At 44.2% G+C, this 21,243-nt stretch overlaps 1 protein-coding gene across 2 annotated transcripts in view; it reads right to left on the reverse strand.

Moving 5' to 3' along the window:
* Positions 1–21,243, reverse strand: part of ITGB5 (integrin subunit beta 5) — a 122,875-nt gene that overhangs the window by 86,713 nt on the left and 14,919 nt on the right. For both annotated transcript variants that reach the window (XM_063661682.1, XM_054480965.2), the window contains exon 3: positions 7,748–7,952. In XM_063661682.1, coding sequence (XP_063517752.1) covers positions 7,748–7,784 — 37 coding nt within the window. In that variant the 5' untranslated portion in view covers positions 7,785–7,952. The remainder of the gene's footprint in view (positions 1–7,747; positions 7,953–21,243) is intronic.

Raw genomic sequence — 21,243 nt, forward strand, 5'->3', positions numbered from 1 at the left:
CTGAGGGAAAGAAGGCATGATATATAGGTCCCTTTGTATACTAAGAGGCTATCTATTCTGAAGCAAGAAACTTCTTGGCATTACATTCTAAGAGAAATTGATTAGTAAGAAAACACACACACACACAAACACACACACACACACAAACACATCCCTTCCCAAAGGAAGGCTGCAGTTGTTAAAAAAGAAATACTATGCCATTTTTCCAGAAAGAGAGGGATGTAAGAAAGATGGTAACACCACTGATGTTCAGAGTGAGGGTTTATTGCTGCCTCTAATATACTTGATTTTAAATGCCACAGACTCCTGAATAGGCCATGGCAATGACAGAATGTTCTGTCAACAGATCCTGGAGGGACAGACATTCCTGGTCAGATCTGTGGTGTGGGTGTTAAGCTTCCAGTGTACCAACAACTCCCCAAAAAGGGAGGCCTCTAACGTTAGCAGCCTGAAGGTGAAGCCATTAATGCATGTGAAGTGCACTTTCTGCTGAGAAAAGGTCTTGGGTATGTTTTCCACCTTTGGGTACACTTCCAGAACCATGCACGCTTAAGCACTCTCCTCCCTTCCAACTCCTTCCCAGCCACGCTGCTTTTCTTTAAAAACACCCGAGACTTTAAGCCAATCGCCACCTCCCGCTGCCCAGCAGAATGGGAAGCGCTTCTCGCCTTTAATTTGCCTGTCTTGGTCTGTGCCCGTCTCTGGTGACACCATCCCAGCCCATGTGTCAGGATTCATCCTTCTCGGCTCCTTCCCTCTCCACTTAGGGTCTCTACAGGTTCATGTATCCCTGTGGCTATATCCCTTCTCTCTGGGGCTGTTCCATGTAATTCCTGCCAGCCTCAGGACCAGGGGCAGGACCAGAGAAATGGCAAACTCAAAACAGAAGCTGATCACCTGGCACCTGTGAAATGCTACCCCAGGCAGCCCCTCTCATGTCCTTCTGCTTGTTCCTGGTTCCAGAGTACCCAGCTCCAACTGCATTTTGCACAGAATTTCTACACTGCTCAGTTTGTAAGTACAGGTTCTTCCACTGTAATCGGGTATCAACTAGCATTCTATCTGAAATGTATTTTTAAAGCTTTCTTCTCTCTGCCTTCCCTTTAATAAAAAGTGAAAAGTTGGCATTTTCCTTAGGGATATATATCAAATGACAAACATTTCTAGAGAGTGAGTTGAGAATTCTAGCAAAAAAAAATTTTTTTTTTTTGAGACAGGGTCTTGTTCTGTCACCCAGGCTAGAGTACGGTGGCACAACCACAGCTCACTGCAGCCTCAACCTCCCAGGCTCAAGCAATCCTCCCACCTCAGCCTCTCAAGTAGCTGGGACTATAAGCATGTGCCATCACGCCTGGCTAATTTTAAAATTATTAGTAGAGACAAAGTCCTGCCATGTTGCCCAGGCTGGCCTCAAACTCCTGAGCTCAAGTGATCCTCCCCTTCAGCCTCCCAAAGCACTGGGATTATAGGTGCGAGCCACATGCCCAACCTCAAAAACTTTTTTTAATATTTATTTATTTTTTCTTCTTTCTTCTTTTCCCTCAGGTTTCCTGCCTTTGAGTCAAAAACTCTTAAGACTGATTTTGTTCAAAGTGTTAAGACAAAGTAGTACCTCAGCAAATAAAGACCTTTGCCATCCCAAAATAAATGCAAATGGTTTTTGATTCCCTAGAAGTACTATTCTGTGCTGGAAATTGAAAGAAAGAAGGGAAACATAAAAATCAACTCTATTATAACAGGACTACAACTGAACAGAAAATTAGGGCCCTGGTGCACACATTATAAATGAGCAGACAGCTCTTCCAGTCACTACAGCAGAAGGCACTTAGTATCCCAGGATTAAACCCAGATCTAGAACCAAATTATTGCCTCACTGGTTTAGAACAAGGATGCCAGGCTGTACTGCACCCCCTCTCCACCTCAGAATTGTGACTGTTGACCGATGGAACCAAGGAACAAGTCACCTGAAGACATGGTTGTCCTCCACAGTGTCTGCCTCCAAGCCCAGGGCTCTATACTTCTGGTTTCCTTTAAAATAACCCCTTATCCAGCCATCATCAAAAGACTTTCTTCATCTATTTAAGCTATATACACTCTCACCCAGGGTGGCAACTTTATTGCAGAAGCAATACCTAAAAACTGGCTCTTCCAAGTAGAACCTGGAAGGAGAAGGGAGGAAAAAAATAGGGGCTGGGAGGAAACCCAAAAACAACCAATTACCTGTAGTTTAGTTAATAGTATTGTAACCATGTTGGTTTCCTGGTTTTGAGAACATACTTTTGTTATATTAAGATGCTATCATTGAGGGCAGCAGAGAAGGGTACATAGAACATCTCTGTGTTATTTTTGCAACTTCTTGTGAGTCTAAAATTATTTCAAAATGTAAGAAAGCTACCAATCAAGGGTCATTTTTTAAGAGGTTAAAGGACTGAGGCCAATAATGACTTTAATAAACTCTTCTTAATTGCTCAGTGTTTCAAAACCACCTTTAGCTTGACCATTCTCGATAAGCTTTACTTTAAAGTTTATGTCCTTTCTTAAGGATTTTATGCTCTTTGTTAATGATTTTTTCTAAGGTTCTTATCCTGACATGTAGTTTCCAGTATTGAAATAAAATGGAAAACATGATTCTATATTTACACAAAATCCTGCTTAAAGCTTGGCAGTCCTTCAAAAAGTTAAACATAGAATTACCATATGACCCAGCAATTCCACTCCTAGCTATAGACCCAAGATTATTGAAAACATATGTCCCCACAATAGTGAGTACATGAATGTTCATAGCAGCATTAGTCATAAATGCCCCAAAGTATAGGATGTTAACTGTGGGGTTATTAAAAGAAAAAAGAATTGTCCCAATGTAGAAACAGCCCAAATGTCCATAAACTAAAATATAGTATATCTATACATCCACAATGGAATATTATTTGGCCATAAAAAGGAATGAAGTACATGCTACAAGATGGATGAACCTTGAAACATGTTGCTAAGTGAAAGAAACCAGCTAAAAGAGCCACACATTTTATGACGTATAGGAAATGTCCAGAATATGCAAAACTATATAGACAGAAAGTAGACGGGTGGATAACAGGGGCTGAAAGGGGAGGGTGGGAGACGATAGGATAGGCAGTAACTGTTCATGGGTATGGGACTTCTTTTTGGAAAATGTTCTGGAATTAGACAGTGGTGTTGACTGTACAACCTTGCAAATATACTAAGAACCACTGAATTGTACACCTTAAGATGGTGAATTTTATGGTCTGTGAATTATATCTCAATTTAAAAAAATAAAAAATGTCCTGCTTAAAGTAGACAGAAATTCTTTTTAATTTTTATTTCCTTCCTGAGACTTACCTTGGAACAATTACTTCGCCTTCATGATTTTGCTGAGGCTTGTCCTTGATTAGTCTGCGATAAGTCTGGCGAAGTCTTATATTTCACTCAAAGTCTTATATTTCACTCAACAAATAACTATTATGAGGCATGGGGGGTAGGGCAAGGAAGAACACACAAAAGCATTTCTAAAAATATACAATGGAGGCCCAGCGCAATGGCTCATGCCTATAATCCCAGTACTTTGGGAGGCAGAGGTGGGCAGATGACTTGAACCCAGGAGTTCGAGACCAGCTTGGCCAACATGGTGAAACCCCGTCTCTACTAAAAATACAAAAATTAGCCAGGTGTGGTGGTGTGTGCCTGCAGTCCTAGCTACTCAGGAGGCTGAGGCATAAGAATCGCTTGAACCTGGAGGCTGCAGTGAGCTGAAATCACGTCACTGCACTCCAGCCTGAGCGATAGAGCGAGACTCTGTCTCTCTCTCTATATATATATATAGATAGATATATGAAAAACCAATCGCTATATACCTGAAAGCCCTCCCTAGAGTCAGGAGGGAGATACCCTGAGGCAAATGTGTATTTTGCATGACTGAAAATTTTGCTAACTGCGACATATCATTTTTCTCTCCCCACAAATTCTTCAGGTTTGCCTGTACTTCTCTTTGTAAATGTTAAGATTATATTTTCAAAATTTTAAGAGGCATCATTGGTTTCAAGTGTTTCTACATTTGGGAAACATATTCACAATGCTTGTAGGTCTTAGGAACTCGTATTTTCATCAGATCTCTTCCTAGTCTTCATCTCTTCATACTGAACCCTCTTCATAGTCTGGGTGTGTTTTCAGGAGGCAGTCAGCTCCTCCATCTGCTTGACACCCCCAGCACTGGGCTCTCCACCACGACACCTTCCACAAGACAGAGCTGCACAGAGCACCCACACTGTGGTTTTGTATCAACACAGGGTCACGGTTTCCATTTTATTTCTAATACCAGAAATCATATCATAATGCTTAGCAGGAGATGTAACTATACCAAATAAGAATGATTTTTTTCTTTAATTGAGCATATATTGAGTTTTATGCATAAATACGGATTGTATACAAAACTGCCGTTACTCAAATCACTTGTTTTTTATTTTGGGTTGTTGTTGTTGTTGTTGTTGTTGTTGTTTTTTAGAGTCTCATCTTCATCCAGGCTGGAGCCTCAAACTCCTGGGTTCAAGGGATCCTTCCACCTCAGTCTCCCCCATAGCAACGGGGGCTCACTATGTTGCCCAGGCTGGTCTCAGATTTCTGACCTCAATCAGTCCTCTCTCCTTGGCCTCCCAAACCACTGAGATTACAGGCATAAGCCGCCACATCCAGCCTTCTCTAACTCTCTAACTCTTCTACAGGGACTGCTGTAAAGGCCAGTTGATAGTCAAACCAAACAACCATCTCTGCTCACACTCACACCTTAATTCTGATTTTAAAAACTGGATTTATTAAAGTGTGGACATCTTTGGATTTGTGTGGATTTGGATTTGCCTAAGTTAAGTCTACCCTGAAGAAGAAAGATTTGCCACCATAAAGGATACTTCTTGGAGAGAACACCACAGGCTTTGAGAGCTATTCTAGATGAGGAGTTCCGAAAATGTAAATTAAAACCTTCCTCCACAATGGCTCTGAAACTACAAACTCTTTTGGAGGTGTGAATTTTTGTCCTAATTTTCAAAGATTATTGAATGAAAATAGCATGATTATACATACATTATGATAAGTATATGAAAAATACAAAGAGGTGAATAAAGACAGAGGACATAGTAAAAATGAAAAATAATATGTTAAAGTGGATTATTTTTCTAGAATTTCATGTGTTATTGCTATACTATTACTATGATAAAAAAGAAAATACACTATTCTTATACAACACAATGTTCCAATATATTAAGAGTCTATAACAATTCCTATATCCCTTTCGGTCCAAACCCCGGACCCTGAGCCTGTCTTCACATAAGAGATTTCTCTTTCCCCAGAGGACATTACCAACCATCTGCCCACATAAGTGCTCAGCTGACTTTTTTCTACCCACTCACACAGCTCTGTAAGAGTTCCCTTCCTTTTCTCTCTCAATTCAGTATCTCACTAAACAAAAAGGCTGAGTGTCGCTTACAGCGAGAAGGTTTGCAAAAATCCTAACTTCAATTAATCTCAACACTGATTCCTGGGCAGGCAACCCAATAGTTTAGGCTTCTCTATCCAGCAAGGCCAACTTACACTCTTCTTTTGTTTCTTATTTTCAAGACAATTAAAATAGACAAAATAAAACATTTCTCAACTGTATGATGACTTGGAGCTCTTTCTTTAAAAACTCATGGTGCAGACCATACGATGATAACCACAGCAACAACAACGAGCTTTACTGGGTGCTTATCACATGCAGCACTGTGTTAATCCATTTCCGAGGCACTGAGCATCCCTGGTCAAACCTCCATCTGGCACCCTTGGCCACTGCTCTTTGAAAATAATAAAAATTTTAACTTTGAAAAGTTCACTGATACAAAAATTCCATTTAAGCCTCTGAACATGCCCATGAGGAACAAAGGTGACAAAGACCCTAAGATGCTGAGAGATGGAGTAACTTGCCCAGGGCCTCCGAGCTAGGGACAGAGCCAGAGCTAGAACCCAAGAGAGCCAGCCAGATCCATGATCTTTCCACTGCTACAAGCCTCCCTGGAGTCTACATAAACCATCTACAAATAGCTACTGCCAATGGTTTCCTAGACCATGGGATAGAAGAAAATGGCAAAAAATCAGTAAAATGTGAAAAAATCTGCCCCTTCCCAATAGCGTAATACCTTCCAATTTAGCCACATGCACATCCAACCCTTTGACATTGCAAGGCTTCTAATATGCAGAATATTCAATGATAAAAAGGGTGAACTAGAAACAACCATGGGTTTGTGGTTACCAAGACCTGGGGCTGAATCGATTCACCACTCACTAACTGAGAGACCTTGAGCAGGTTGTTTCCTTGTGTGTAAAATGAGAGCTACCTGGCTGGGCATGGTGGTTCACACCTATAACCCCAACACTTTGGGAGGCCGAGGAGGGTAGATCACCTGAGGTCAGGAGTTCAAGGCCAGCCTGGCCAACATGGTGAAACACAGTCTCTACTAAAAATACAAAAAAAAAAAAATTGGCTGGGCATGGTGGTACACACCCAGCTACTAGGGAGGCTGAGGCAGGAGAATCTCTTGAACCCGGGAGGTGGAGGTTGCAATGAGCCCAGATTGTGCCATTGCACTCCAGCCTGGGTGACAGAGTGATACTCCATCTCAAAAAAAAAGATAGCTACCTTAAAGTTAGGTCAACTGTTTAGCACGTAGTAGGTATGCAAAACCGTTTCTTTATATTACATTATAAGTAATTATATTACCGTTTCCTTACATTAAGCAACTCTAAGGCTTGCAGGGCCCCATGGTCACAAAACAAAATATCTCCACTCTAAAAGTTTGTCCTTGCAGAATGCTACAGACTCAAATGGAATTTGCTGACAGGAAAAAACACTTTTTCCTAAAAGTGGCGTGTTTCCTGAGCAACTTGCATTCACTAAGGAGTAAATCTACCAGCATCCTCCTAGAATAAACCACAGCATTATTCACAAGAGCCAAAAGTTGAAGACAACCTAAATGTTCATTGACAGACAAATGAATAAACAAAATGTGATACACAATGAAATATTACTCATCCAAAAAAGGAATGAAGTGCTGACACATGCCAAAATATGTGTGAAAGTTGAAAACATTACATTAGTGAAATAAGTCAAACTTCAAAGGACAAATATTGGATGATTCCACTTATGGTAGGTACCTGGACTAGTCAAGTTCAGAGTCGGAAAGTAGAGTGGGCAGCCACTACAACCTGAATGACGGTAATTTCTGCCATCAGTTGCTCCCTGATTTAAACAAAATAAATAAAAATAAATGAAAAATAAAAAATAAAGTAGAATGCCGGTTACCAGGAACCAAGGGAAAGAGAGAATGAGAAGTTAATGTTTAATGGGTACAGATTTTCTGTTTAGGATGACAAAAACGTTCCGGAAATAGATACTGCTGATGTTTATACAATACTGTGAATTTAATGCTGCTGAACTGTACACTTGAAAATGCTTAAATGGTAAATGTTATGTATATTTCACTACAATTGTTTAAAAATAGCAAAGATCTTCCTCTGTCCACAGGAGCCTGTCCACAGACACATCAATAAGAACATACTCTGCTTCCTGAGGTCTGAGCCTCGCCTCCCCATCACCATCTCGTGACTCTGATCTCAGCCTGGCCTGACTTGTTGTCCCATTATTAACAAGTCCCACCACACCCATGGGCCTTCCTGATCCCAGAGCATCCAGCCCTTTCTGTGGGCAACTCACCGGGCCGGAGGTTCACGGCAATCTCCTGTGGTGTCATCTGAATGACGTCCCAGCCTGCAGAGCCCGAACCCTTGCTGCTGAGGGGCAGGCTCCTCAGGACATGGAAGCTGCTGGCTGGGCTCTCTATCTCACCTCCACAGCCATTTCTGACAAGGTTTGCCCTCAAGTCACACCGAGAGGTGATGGACCGTGGGCTTCCGAAGTCCTAGGCAGGGAAAAAGAGGAAGAGAGCAGGAGGTGGTCAGGGTGTCTCCCGAAAACATCGCATGTCGTGGCTGCATCTCCATCCGGTTGACCTTAAATTCTCTACTTTCCATTTTCATTGTCTGAAAATGGAGGAAATGGTAATCCCTATCCCAGATGCTTCACCAAGTATTGTAAGGATTAACTGAGCTGCTGGACATGACAGCATTTTGTAAACTATAAACACATAATAAAAATGTTTGGTTTTGTTGTTATTTTGATGGTTAAAATGCTCCTAACTGCCTACATGATTAGCAAGAGAAAGAAACAGAAATGATCAGAAGTTGTATAGCTAAAATTTTTTAAAAGTTGTTATATATTGCTGGGCATGGTGGTTCATGCCTGTAATCCCAGCTATTTGGGAGGCTGAGGTGGGAGGATCGCTTGAGATCAAGAGTTTGAGACCAGCCTGGGCAACATAATGAGACCTACTCCCTAAAAATAAATAAATAAATAGATGAAATAATATATAGTTAAATAAATAAGATGACATATAAGTAGCTGAAAAGTCTTCCCTTGGGCATTCAAGAGTTAACCTTTAAGCTGTTCACTTATCATCTTTCACAGGCACTGGATGCTGGATAATCATTCAGGAGAACAAGGTGGCAGGACAGGTCATATCCACTGACCCAGTGCTCTACTCCAAGAAACTTATTACAAGAAAATCATCTAAAGAGAAAGGAGAAACTCTATGTGATGTATATGGCAGTATTACTTATAATATAATCTTTAGAACTTGCAAATCTAAATCCTTAAACCATAAGAATAACATAGCATATCACTTCAATAGATGACAGCCATTACAAATAATTATGGGAATTAAGAAGAAATTTAAAATATTTACACTAAGGAGGAAAAAAACCCCAGAATATAGAATTGTATTTATTAGGATTTGAAAGAACAATTTTAAATGAGGTGTTATAGTAAAGTGACAAAAACATTTTTGTTTTTATCTTTGTTGTTTGTATGATAACGACACATTGATAAGAAAAATCTTTCTTTGGGTTTGGGAGAAAGCTGGACATCAGAACAACTCAACCTCATTTGGGACACCAGGAGGTTAAGGTATTAACTTTAAAATGAAACAATACACTTTATTATAAAACATGAAGCCTCCCTGGTCATTTCCGGCAAAGGGGTTTCACCTTTTCCCTGGTGAATGTGAAAAAGAAGATTCCCCCCGCTCTGGCAGGCTGGAGGCCAATGCTGTCCTATGGGTCTTTCTGGAGGAGTTAGGACACTTGTCCCTTCCTCCTCCCTCTGGAACACTTTGCCAGAAGCCTCACGTGAGTCAGCATCCCTTGACCACTTTGTTAGAAGCCAGACTGCTGGCAGAGGCACAAAAATCAGAGGAATGCACCCTCCCTCAAGGTCTCAGATGTCCTGGAACTACCCAATGCCCTTTAGAATCCTTATAAAATTCAAGACCAAGAAGTCAGCCTGGTGTGGTGGCTCACACCTGTAATCCCAGCACTTTGAGAGACTGAGGCAGGAGGATCATTTGGGCCAGGAGTTCAACGCTGCAGTGAACTGTGATTGTGCCAGTGCACTCCTGCCCAGGCGAAAGAGCAAGAGCCTGTCTCAGAAAAACAAAAAACAAACACAAAAAAGAACAATAAGTCAAGAAGACACTGCAGTGTTTTTAAATAAGTAAAGCCAGATGTACTGTCCTAAGCCTATGGCATGTTTGTTTGTTTTCTGGGGTTTTTTTTTTTTAATAACGATTTTTTATTTGTGCATTAAATCCCCAAGGATCTTGCCTGTCAACAACCTCCATGACTACATCAAAGGTATAAGTGGCTCCATAAACACTTGTTGTGCAACAAGGTTAGAAAAATGAGTTTTCTAGCCAGACATGATGGCTCATGTCAGCATTTTAGGAGGCTGAGGCAGGAGGATTGCTTCAGCCCAGGAGCTCCAGGCTGCAGTGGGCTATGATCCATGTCACTGCACTCCAGCCTGAGCGACAGTGAGACTTTGTTAAAAAAATATATATATATACACACACACACAGATACACATATATATATTATTCTGGCCTTAGAATTTTTTTTTTTTTTTTTTTTTTTAGACAGAGTCTTGCTCTGTCACCAGACTGGAGTACAGTGGCGCAATCTCAGCTCACTGCAACCTCCGACTCCCTGGTTCAAGCAATTCTCCTGCCTCAGCCTCTCGAGTAGCTGGAATTACAGCCACGCACCACCATGCCCTGCTAATTTTTGTATTTTTAGTAGAGACGGGTTTTCACCATGTTGGCCAGGATGACCTTGATCTCCTGACCTTATGATCTGCCCGCTTCGGCCTCCCAAAGTGCTGGAATTACAGGCGTGAGCCACTGTGCCCGGCCTCTGGCCTTAGATTTAAAAGCAGAGCTTTCTAAATGGGGTTCCAGGTGGTCAAGCTTGGCTCTGATACAGCAGTTCTAGTGAAGCAGTGAGAAGAAAAACACAGGGTTCTGGAAAAGGAGGGGTAACGACCTGAGGGCCCTGCCAGTTTGGGTCTGCTGTCTTGAGCTGTCTGAAGTAGATGTCTAATTAGCTTTCCAGAGCTTGAAGAGCTCAGGGGCTTGCCTGCCCAGTGCTTACTCTGCTAGAGAATTTCTGAATTTCTCACTGGCGAACTGAGCCTTGCTATCCAGCCCCTCTGCTTCTGAGGAACTGACTATACTTGGCCCAGTTCTGTTTGTCAATGTGCACCTGTTTTGATCAGTCCAGTGCACAGCCCCACCACCAGGGTGGCAATGGAAGCATGGTCAGTTTCTTCAGAGTAATGGGAACCCCTGACACCTCTCCAACTGGTCTGGACCAGCTTACACTCTGGAATAGACCAGGGCACAGAGCCAACCTGCTTCACCTAAGCAGGAGGCAGGTGCACAATTCCTTCAGGTTGGTCAATGAGATGATCTCCCCCACTGCTGGGATACTTGCACTGGCAGTGAACTTCATCTGAGCTTCCCAACATCCTCCTCAAAGGGATTTTTGATGGACACTACCCGTCATTGAAGAAGAACTTGTACAGGGCCAAATGTATCTGCTGGGACCATCAGGAGACTTAAAGTCCAAATCATATTTCCCAGACCTGAAGAACTGTGAGGTGGCCAGGTCAGTGCCGATTACAACACTAGTAGTGTCGCTGGCTTTCCCAAGTGCACTCTGTAGCAGCTCTGGGGCTTCTTTATTCTCTAGGATGTTAGGAGCAAAGCCCTTCTTCATGCCCTTCACTGGTAGCAGTTTTCCCATGTTTCTCCTTAAAAACATTCTTCAGCTGAGGCTGTGATAAACCTCAGCTCCAGTGCATACGAGGCTTCCCTGAAGTTAGCTGCACCAACAAGAATCATGGGTTCCTGCACTGTCACCTGGTTGCCAGTGTGGAAACCACCATTAGTCACATGAAAGCTGCAACTTGCAGGGTTGCACTGACTTGAGAAGTGCAGACCAAGTCAGCAACATGATGGTACAAAGAGAGCGCCTATTCTCAGCAACTCCAGCTTTATAGACAGCACAGGACGCCCCATATGCCATGCAGACCAAAGTTAGATTTCTTCTCAGTGCCATGCATCTCTATCATCAGTGTCAAAGTTCGCCGTCTTGCTACCTAGGTCAGGCCATATGGTTTTGTTGATGTGCTCAACAACTTTGAGGCATCTTTACCTATATATCGAGTCCTGTCATTATTGTCTCAGAGCTCTAGGGACTCAGAGCCACCATGGGGCAAGGCAGGTCTGATAAAGCTTTTTAGGGTAAGGCAGCTACCTTAACAGGGAAATTCCCCTAAGAGTTAAAGATCTCTTTTGGCATGGAGTCCAAAAAATTGCTGTGACTAATTTCTTTTGATTTATTTTTGACCCTATAAGGAAGGAGTAAGCCATAACTGATTTGTAGCTATAGGTTCTTGTTGCCCAAGAAAAGGAACTGAGAGTGCTGCAGACCTCAACAGAGGGTGTTAGGCCACAAGCCAAGAGCTTCGCCTCTATTCCATGTGTTCCTTTCTAGGTATTTTTGGTTTTATTTTTATTTTTGATACAGAGTCTCACTCTGTCACCCAGGCTGGAGTGCAATCTCAGCTCACTGCAACCTCTGCCTCCTGGGTTCAAGTGATCCTGCCGCCTTAGCCTCCTGAGTAGCTGGGATTACAAGCATGTGCTACTATGCCTGGCTAATTTTTGTATTTTTAGTAGAGACAGCGTTTTGCCATATTGACCAGGCTGGTCTCGAACTCCTGACCTCAGATGATCGCCATGGCCGCCCAAAATGCTGGGATTACAGGCATGAGCCACAACACTTGGCCTAGATATTTTAATTTTGAACAAGGATAGATGCATATTTAAAGAGAGAAAACCAAAATGACAGAGACCAGAGGCATATCTAGTAATGGCTATGACCTTCCAGGTACACAAACATTATAAATCAGGAAAATGTCTCTTAACCCTTCATACTTTAAGGTGAAAAAAAAAAAAAAAAAAAGAAACGAAGGAAGGAAGGAAGGAAGGAAGGAAGAGAAAGTGTCTCAAGACCTATATATATATATATTTTTTGAGACAGAGTCTCGCTCTGTCGTCCGGGCTGGAGTGGCGCAATCTCGGCTCACTGCAAGCTCCACCTCCCAGGTTCACGCCATTCTCCTGCCTCATCCTCTCGACTAGCTGGGACTACAGGCGCCCGCCACCACGCCCAGCTAATTTTTTGTATTTTTAGTAGAGACGGGGTTTCACCGTGTTAGCCAGGATAGTCTTGATCTTCTGACCTCGTGATCCACCTGCCTCAACCTCCCAAAGTGCTGGGATTACAGGTGTGAGCCACCACATCCGGCCCCTCAATACCTATATTTCTAAGCTCCAAATTCATGAATATGGATGCCTCACATCATAAAGCCTTAGAGAAAAGGCAGACTCATGTTTAAGAAAACCCTCCTTCCTAAGCAAATTAATGCAGGAACAGAAAACCAAATACCACGTTTTCACTTATCAGTGGGACCTAAACATTGAGCACCCACAGACATAAACATGGGAACAACAGATACTGTGAACTACTGGGACAGGAGGGTTTATGGGTCGAAAAACTACTTATTGGGTACTACGCTCACTGCTTAGAGTGCAATACACCCATATAACAAACCTGCACAAGTACCCTCTGTATCTAACATGAAAGTTGAAAAAAAAAAAAGAAAAAGAAAGTCCTCCTCACATGAATGACATCCTGATGTCTGATGGTGTAACAGCTTCAGATCCCAGAGACCTGACACTCAGACCCTCTGCCAGGTGTCAGACATAGCAAGTTCCAAGGGGAAGGGCCCTTGACTGCATCACCTGGTGCCATCCCCTGGCTTCCACAGGTGGGGAATCAGAGGTCCATCAGCCTAAGTTCACCTAAGTAGTTGAAGTTCATCTGGCCCTAGCTTCTTGGGCCCAAATCCAGTGCTCTTTGCAGCATGTGCCTCCCATTTTAGCCAAGGCCACTGCCAAGTTCTGCAGCAGGAAACTAACTTTGGTCCCACAGATTCCATCCTTCTGAAGGCAGCATTTCTTTGCTGCCCCAAATACAGAGATCTGTTACCTACCAAACATGAGGGATAAATATCCTCTTGCAGAGAAACAGGTACAGAGGGGCCTCAACTTATAGAAGAGGAGGGGAGACTTCATCTCATCAGTGAAAAATGGAAACCTTTTGTTCCTTGAACAAAAGGAACCGAAGCAAGAAGGATGGGCTTCTGATGGGCCACAACACAACTGCTTGCAGATGCTCCCCATGCTCTATGCTGGAAGAGGTTCCTGCACACAAACAAAGCATTGATCCCTGGTCTCCAGAAATGCCCTTATCAAACTCTCCAAAGGGGAAAAGCAGCAGAATGGAAACAGAAAGTTGAAGTGTCCTTTGCAGCCTTTTTTATTTTTATTTATTTATTTATTTATTTTTCTGAGAGACTGGGTCTCGCTCTGTCGCCCAGGCTGGAGTGCAGTGACGTGATTGCCACTCACTGCAGCTTCAACTTCCCAGGCTCAAGCTGTCTCCCCACCTCAGCCTCCCAAGTAGCTGGGACTATAGGCAGGTGCCACCATATCCCACTGATTTTTTACTTTTTTTTGTAGAGACCAGGTCTCACTATGTTGCCCAGGCTGGTCTACAACTCCCGGGCTCAAGCAATCCTCTCACCTCAGCCTCCTGAAGTGCTGGGATTATAGGCGTGAGCCACCATGCCTGGCCTTTTGCTGCTTTCAGTTACTAAGTGGTAATAACATAAAAGAGAAAAGAGAGGTGTTTAAAATTTAGATTGTTTTTAGTTTGTTACAACACTGGTGTTTGCTACTTATTGTAAGCCACCATGCTCACTCACCCCATCATCACTGTTACATGGAGGATAAGATGAGGTCTGCTACTTATTATAATATGTTAACACCTGACTCCATATATATTTTGTTTGTTTGTTTTTGAGATGGAATCTCGCTCTGTCACCTAGGCTGGAGTGCAGTGGTGTGATCTCGGCTCACTGCAACTTCTGCCTCCTGGGGTCAAGTGATTCTCATGCCTCAGCCTCCCGAATAGCTGGGACTACAGGCACCCACTGCTATGCCTGGCTAATTTTTGTATTTTTAGTAGAGATGGGGTTTAGCCATGTTGGCCAGGCTGGTCTTGAACTCCTGAGTTCAAGTGATCCACCCGCTTCAGCCTCCTAAAGTGCTGGGATTACAGGCATGAGCCACCATGCCCAGCTCCCCTATATATTTTTTGCTAATCAAGGTCTCTTACCCAGCCGTCAAGGCTAGTGCTCAATGGGTGCTTGGGCTGTCCAGCATCACAGCCAGTGCATTAAGGTTCCTCTGTGCCAGACCAGACATAACATTATTTGAGTGCCATCCTGCCTACTATTGCTGAAGGCTAAAACTCTAAAAAGGTGAGGGTGATTGTTTTGGGGGAATAGACAAATTCTTGTTTGTTTCTGAAACAGAGTAGAAGAGTTGAGAAACTGTAGGCCCTTGAACAAAGGAACCCAAGAAAGAAAGGAGGCCAGCATGCCCAATCCCTGGGATGAAGAGGGAAGAAACAAACTGGGAAACAGGCAGAGAGCTCAGGGGAGAAGTGGACGCAGGCGGGGAGCTGGCTTCTTGCTGAGGCCGACCTTTCCGGCTGGGATACGGCAGGGCCTGGCCCCCTGACCAGCCACGCCTGCAGCTCCAACTTGGCAGAACCCTCAGGGATTTGAGGGGAAGGTAGCTGATGACAACCAAAATGTGTGTTGTGTGCCAGCAACACACTGCCACGTATACTCCCTGCCTGGGGGATGCAGAAATCCCTCTGCCAGCTTTCAATGGACTTATTAATTCATTGAACAAATACTTATGAAGTGTCTACAATAGGCCAATATTATTTTTTCATTTAATCTGACCACAGGGAGATGTTCTTTAAAGAATCTATAGTTTATGTGAGCTGGATTGAATATTGATTCTTTTCATTTCAGTTGGCCCATCTTGCTTCCCAGCCTCTCACCTGTCTCCCTCCTCATGCTCCTACCTCCAATCCTACTGATGCTTCATTGCTTCTTCTCCACATCCACTTCCCCAGGCAAAGACCGCTCACCCCAGCCCAGGCTTCACTAGTCTTCTCCCATGCCCGACCCCATTTCCATGCATCCAAATACTCCAGGCCTCATTGTTCTTCTCCCTGTGGGAATTCAGCTCCACAGTGGTGGCCTTGCCTAACCTGGTCCTTCTGGATTTCACAGTAGCCTGGTACTGCCCACACCCATACCATTTCATGGAGCCTCATATTCACACCCTGACAACCTCCCAACTTCTGCAAGCCCTAAGTGCAATTTCTGTCTGCCTTTGCCTCCTCTGTTGCTTTCCCCAACCCTGCTTTCTCACAGGGAGCACGGATCCCTAAACCTTGCCCACTTCTCCCAAACCACTGTCCTCTTGCAAGTGACATGAGCATAAGCTGCCAGTACACTGAGCCCATTCTCCCTTTCTTCTGGAGCACAAAGCTAGAGCAAGTCTCCCAGTTCTCACTGCACTTAGGCATTGCCATGGTGGCTGGGTTTTAGACAACAGTGTGAGTAGGAAGAATGTGGGCTACCCCTAGGCCCTGCTTGAAAGCATCCGCACACTCTCCTCCAGGCACATTCCTCATGACAACTGGCTGGGCTGTAAAATTTACAATCTCAGAGGGGAAACAAAATGTCCATTTTTAAAAATGATGGACAAAATAGATCATAAACTGCTAGGGTTTGTTGTGTGTTGATATGTTTAGGCTTTGTGTTCCCACCCAAATCTCACGTTGAATTGTAATCCCTATAATCCCCATAATCCTCACATATCAAGGGAGAGACCAAGTGGAGGTAACTGAATCATGGGGGCGGTTTCCCCCATGCTGTTCTCTTGATGGTGAGTGAGTTCTCCTGCGATCTGATGGTTTTATAAGGGGCTCTTCCCCCTTTGCTCGGCACGTCTCCTTCCTGACACCTTGTGAAGAAGGTGCATTGCTTCCCCTTCACCTTCCACCACCATTGTAAGTTTCCTAAGGCCTCCCCAGCCACGCTGAACTGTGAGTCAATTGAACCCCTTTCCTTTATAAATTACCCAGTCTTGGGTATTTCCTTACAGCAATGTGAGAACGGACTAATACGTGTGTCTTAAGCTGTGCTGTACAAACAGCACCGTAAGGGCTGAGACTCAGCTGGCTGAGAAGCAAGCAGCCAAGGCTGTCTAGAACAAGGTAGAGAGTGTGTTGCAGAGAGGCAGGGGCAGCACTGACAGGCCAAGACAGGCAGTGACCCACACATCCTGGTCTCAGAGTAGGGGAGAGTCTGGTGACTCTGGATATGAGGGCAGAGAGTAAGTCTGAAACCCTCAGGTAAACCATGGTGAGAAAACAAAGGCAAGAGGCCAGGCACAGTGGCTCACTGTCTGTAATCCCAGCACATTGGGAAGCCAAGGCAAGAGGATCACTTGAGACCAGGAGTTCAAGACCAGCCTGGGCAACATAGTGAGACCTGTTCTCTATCAAAAAAAAAAAAAAAAAAAATCAAAAACTTGCCTGGATGTTGTGGAATAGGCCTATAGTCCCAGCTACTTGGGAGGCTAAGGTGGGAGGATCACTTGAGTCTGAGAGATTGAGGCTGCAGTGAGCTATGATCACACCACTGCACTGCAGCCTAGGCAACAGAGTAAGACTCTATCTCAGAAAACAAATAAACTAAATGATTAAAAATGAAAAAAAAAAAAGTAAACAAAGGCAAGACAGCCAGGGCTGATGTGACACAGAGCCAACTAAGAAAGAACCAGCAAGAGCACCGTGCAGGGGGTGGTGGGGAAGGACACTGGTGGACTCACACATGATGCCTGTGGGAGGAGACGGAGCCAGCAGGCATGGAATTAGGTTACAAGGAACGTGAAATGCAGGGATAAGGAGTCCCCATGCCCACTTCAAGTAAAATAAGGGTAAGTCTTCATGGGATCTAGAGCAGGAGAATCCCCATGGAATGTGCCATGGGATTCATCCTCATAGGTTGGGAACCTGGCCCTCACCAGCTGTCTACTGGGCAGCAACCCTCAGTGTACACACATATCATATGCTCATTACATCTTTGATGATGTCCTGGGATACATGGTTAAGAAGGCACCCAGCCACACTTACTCTGTCTTGCTAAGGGGTAGGGGTTCATCAAAACCACCCGTGGCCAGGCATGGTGGCTTACGCCTATAATCCCAGCACTTTGGGAGGCAGAGGCAGGCAGATCACTTGAGCCCAGGAGTTTGAGACCAGCCTGGGCAACATGGTGAAACCCCATCTCCACTAAAAATACAAAAATTAGCCAGGTATGGTGGCACGCACCTGTAATCCCAGCTACTCAGGAAGTTGGGTGGGAGAGTCACCTGGGACTGGGAGGTTGAGGCTGGAGTGAGCCATGATTGCATCACTGCTCTCCAGCCTGGATGATGAGAGTGAGACCCTGCCTCAAATAAATAAATAAATAAATAAATAACCATTCCTGAATTCTCCTAACCTGGCTGTCTAAAACACACCCATGCCCTGCGGAAAGGTCACCCCCAAAGAAGACGGGAAGCTGCATTCCAGGGCAGGGATCACAGGAATTTCCTCAGCTAAGAATGAGGCTCCCAACGAGCAGAGAGGGAGCCCAGTGGGCTAGACAGGGAACCTAAGTGTGGGCTGGGGTGATAACAAGCTCCTAGGGACATCTTCATTTACTATCAGTATCAGGAAGTCTGACTTGTGGAAGTACTAGCACAAGGAAGGAAGCTGCTTAAAGTAAAAATGGACCTGACTTCTGGATTTTCTAGCCACACGTCACTAGAAAATACTCATGGATTGCAGTGGCAGCCATTCAGGAGGCTCAGCTACTCAGCCTTGTTCACAAGTCCTCTCATGCACCTATCTCATTTTACACTCCCAGTCATGCTGGAGGGTGGGAACAGTCACCTTCATTCTACATATCAAGAAATTAAGAGTAAATCATGGCAAAGCTGATTGAAACTTTGGTTTTTCTAACTCCACGTCTTTTTAACAGTACTCTTATATCAAATACAAATTCCTGCCAGATTCTTGGCTGGATACTGGGTATCCAAGATGAACAAGACAGTTTAGTTTCTCAAGGAGATGATGATTTAGTTGGTAACAGGCATGAAAACAAATTAAAACAAAAAGAGGTTATAAGTGCTAAAGAAGCACAGAGTACACAGAGACAAAGAGGTAGTATTTATCGTGTGTCTGGTAGGTGCAGGCCTACCAGACACATAATAAATACCCATCCAGTGAAATCCTTTGTGCAACTACTACATGGTAAGCACCATTCAGGAATACAGCAATGAAGAAAACAGACAGAACCCCTGCCCCAGCCGGGCATGGTGGATCACACCTATAATCCCAGCACTTTGGGAGGCCGAGGTGGGTGGATCACGAGGTCAGGAGTTCAAGACCAGCCCGGTCAAGATGGTGAAACCCCGTCTCTACTAAAAATACAAAAACTAGCCGGGCGTGGTGGCACGTGCCTGTAATCTCAGCTACTCAGGAGGCTGAGGCAGAGAATTGCTTAAACCCAGGAGGTGGAGGTGGCAGTGAGCCGAGATCATGCCACTGCACTCCATCCAGCCTGGGCTACAGAGTGAGACCCCATCTCAAAAGAAAAAAAAAAGAACCCCTGCCCCTTACACTCCAGTGGAGGGAGCTTACATTCTCATATATTCTCATATCAAATGGATACACAGATAAATAGACAGATGGATGGATGGATAAATGAATGGATAGACAGATGGAGACAGTCAGGTACGCAGGTCATTATGGAGTAGATGAGGTTGAACTGATTCAATTTTTTTTCTTTTTTGAGACAGGGTCTTGCTTTGTCGCCCAGGCTGGAGTGCAGTGGCACAATCTCGGCTCACTACAGCTCCTCCTCCTGGGCTCAAGTAATCCTCCCACCTGAGCCCCCCAAGTAGCTGGGACTACAGACATGCACTAGCACACCCAGCTAATTTTGTGTATTTTTTGTAGAGATGGGGTTTCGTCATGTTGCCCAGGCTGGTCTTGAACTTCTGAGCTCAAGCAATCCACTCACCTTGGCTTCCCAAAGTGCTGGGATTACAGGTGTGAGCCACTGCACACTGGGCCTGAATTGATTTTTTTTTTTTGAGACAGAGTCTCGCCCTGTTGCCCAGGCTGGAGTGCAATGGCCTGATCTCAGGTCACTGCAACCTTCACCTCCCAGGTTCAAGCGATTCTCCTGCCTCAGCCTCCCAAGTAGCTGGGATTACAGGCACATGCCACCATGCCTGGCTAATTTTTTTATAACTTTAATAGAGATGGGGTTTCACCATATTGGCCAGGCTGGTCTCGAACTCCTGACCTTGTGGTCTGCCTGTCTCAGCCTCCCAAAGTACTAGGATTACAGAAGTGAGCCACCGTGCCTGGCGGAATTGATTCTTAAAATCAATAAAACAAAGTATCAGTCAAGGAAAGGAGGGGCCGGGCATGGTGACTCACATCTGTAATCCCAGCACTTTGGAAGGCCAAGGCAAGAGAATCATTTGAGGCCTGGTGTTTCAGACAAGACTGGGAAACAGAGAGAGATCCCATCTCTAAAAGATTTTTTTTTAATTAGCCGAGCACAGTGGCACACACCTGTAGTCCCAGCTACCTGGTGGCTGAGGTGGGAGGATTACTTGAGCCCAGGAGATGGAAGCTGTAGTGAGCTATGATCGCATCACTGTATTCCAGCCTGGGTGACAGAGCAAGATCCTGTCTCTAAAAATATAAATAAATAAATAAATAAATAAATAAATAAATAGATAAATAAATAAAAGAAGGAAAGGAGGAAGAAAAAGCCAGGAAGGCTGTCCAGGGAGAGGAGCAACACCGGGAAGTCAGGCAGGGTTTCTCAAGCTGGGCTCTCTGGGTATCTGCAGGTGGTTCCCTCTGGCTAAATGTCGGGTCAGACAAGAGATGATGGTAGGAGGAAGGCAAGAGCCACAGAGCTTGGATCTGCCCTGCAGGTCATAGAGAACAAAAGGAAGATTTTAAAGAAGGGTGATAACAAAGATGGTACAATTAATCACAAATACGATTAAAGGTTTATATGTTGGAAAGATTCTGCTCTCAAAGTAAATTGAGAACTCCCAAAGTTTTAAAATTGACATTTTAGAGAGTTCATATAACAAGCAAGAGGCCATATAGTCTGGAGGGAAAAGCTTGGGCTCAGAGGTCAGATTAAAACCCCAGCTTTGGCACACTTGTGTGACCTTGAGTGAGTCACTTTACTGCTCTGAGTCTGAGATTTTCATCAATAAAACAAGTGTATTACACCCACCTGACAGAGCTGTTGTGAGGATCAGAGATATTGTATGATGTACAAAGTGTATGACATCTAGTAGGGTCCCCACATGATCATTTTTAGCCATCATAGGTTAAAGGAATCCCTAGACCTCTGAGGCTGCCATGATGGAGACTAACCCCAGCCTCCCGAGAGCCATCTCTCGGTCCTCCTGACAGGGACCACACACTGCACTGCAGACTGAGCCAGTCCAAAAGTCCTGGATTCTTTTACAAATAACCTTAATGGGGCACTTTTACAGGGAGGGTTTGTGACCCAGAAATTTCCTTCAAGAAAGGAAATTTAGAAATCGATCATTTTCTGATTAGTCCACCAAGTTACATTTCCTTCCCTCCTTCCTTCCTCCCTCCCTCTCTCTTTCTTTCTTTCCTGATTTATTTAGTAGAGATAGAGTCTCGCTATGTTGTCTAGGCTGG

Source organism: Pongo pygmaeus, chromosome 2 (assembly GCF_028885625.2).
Source record: "Pongo pygmaeus isolate AG05252 chromosome 2, NHGRI_mPonPyg2-v2.0_pri, whole genome shotgun sequence".
Classification (NCBI taxonomy): Eukaryota; Metazoa; Chordata; class Mammalia; order Primates; family Hominidae; genus Pongo; species Pongo pygmaeus.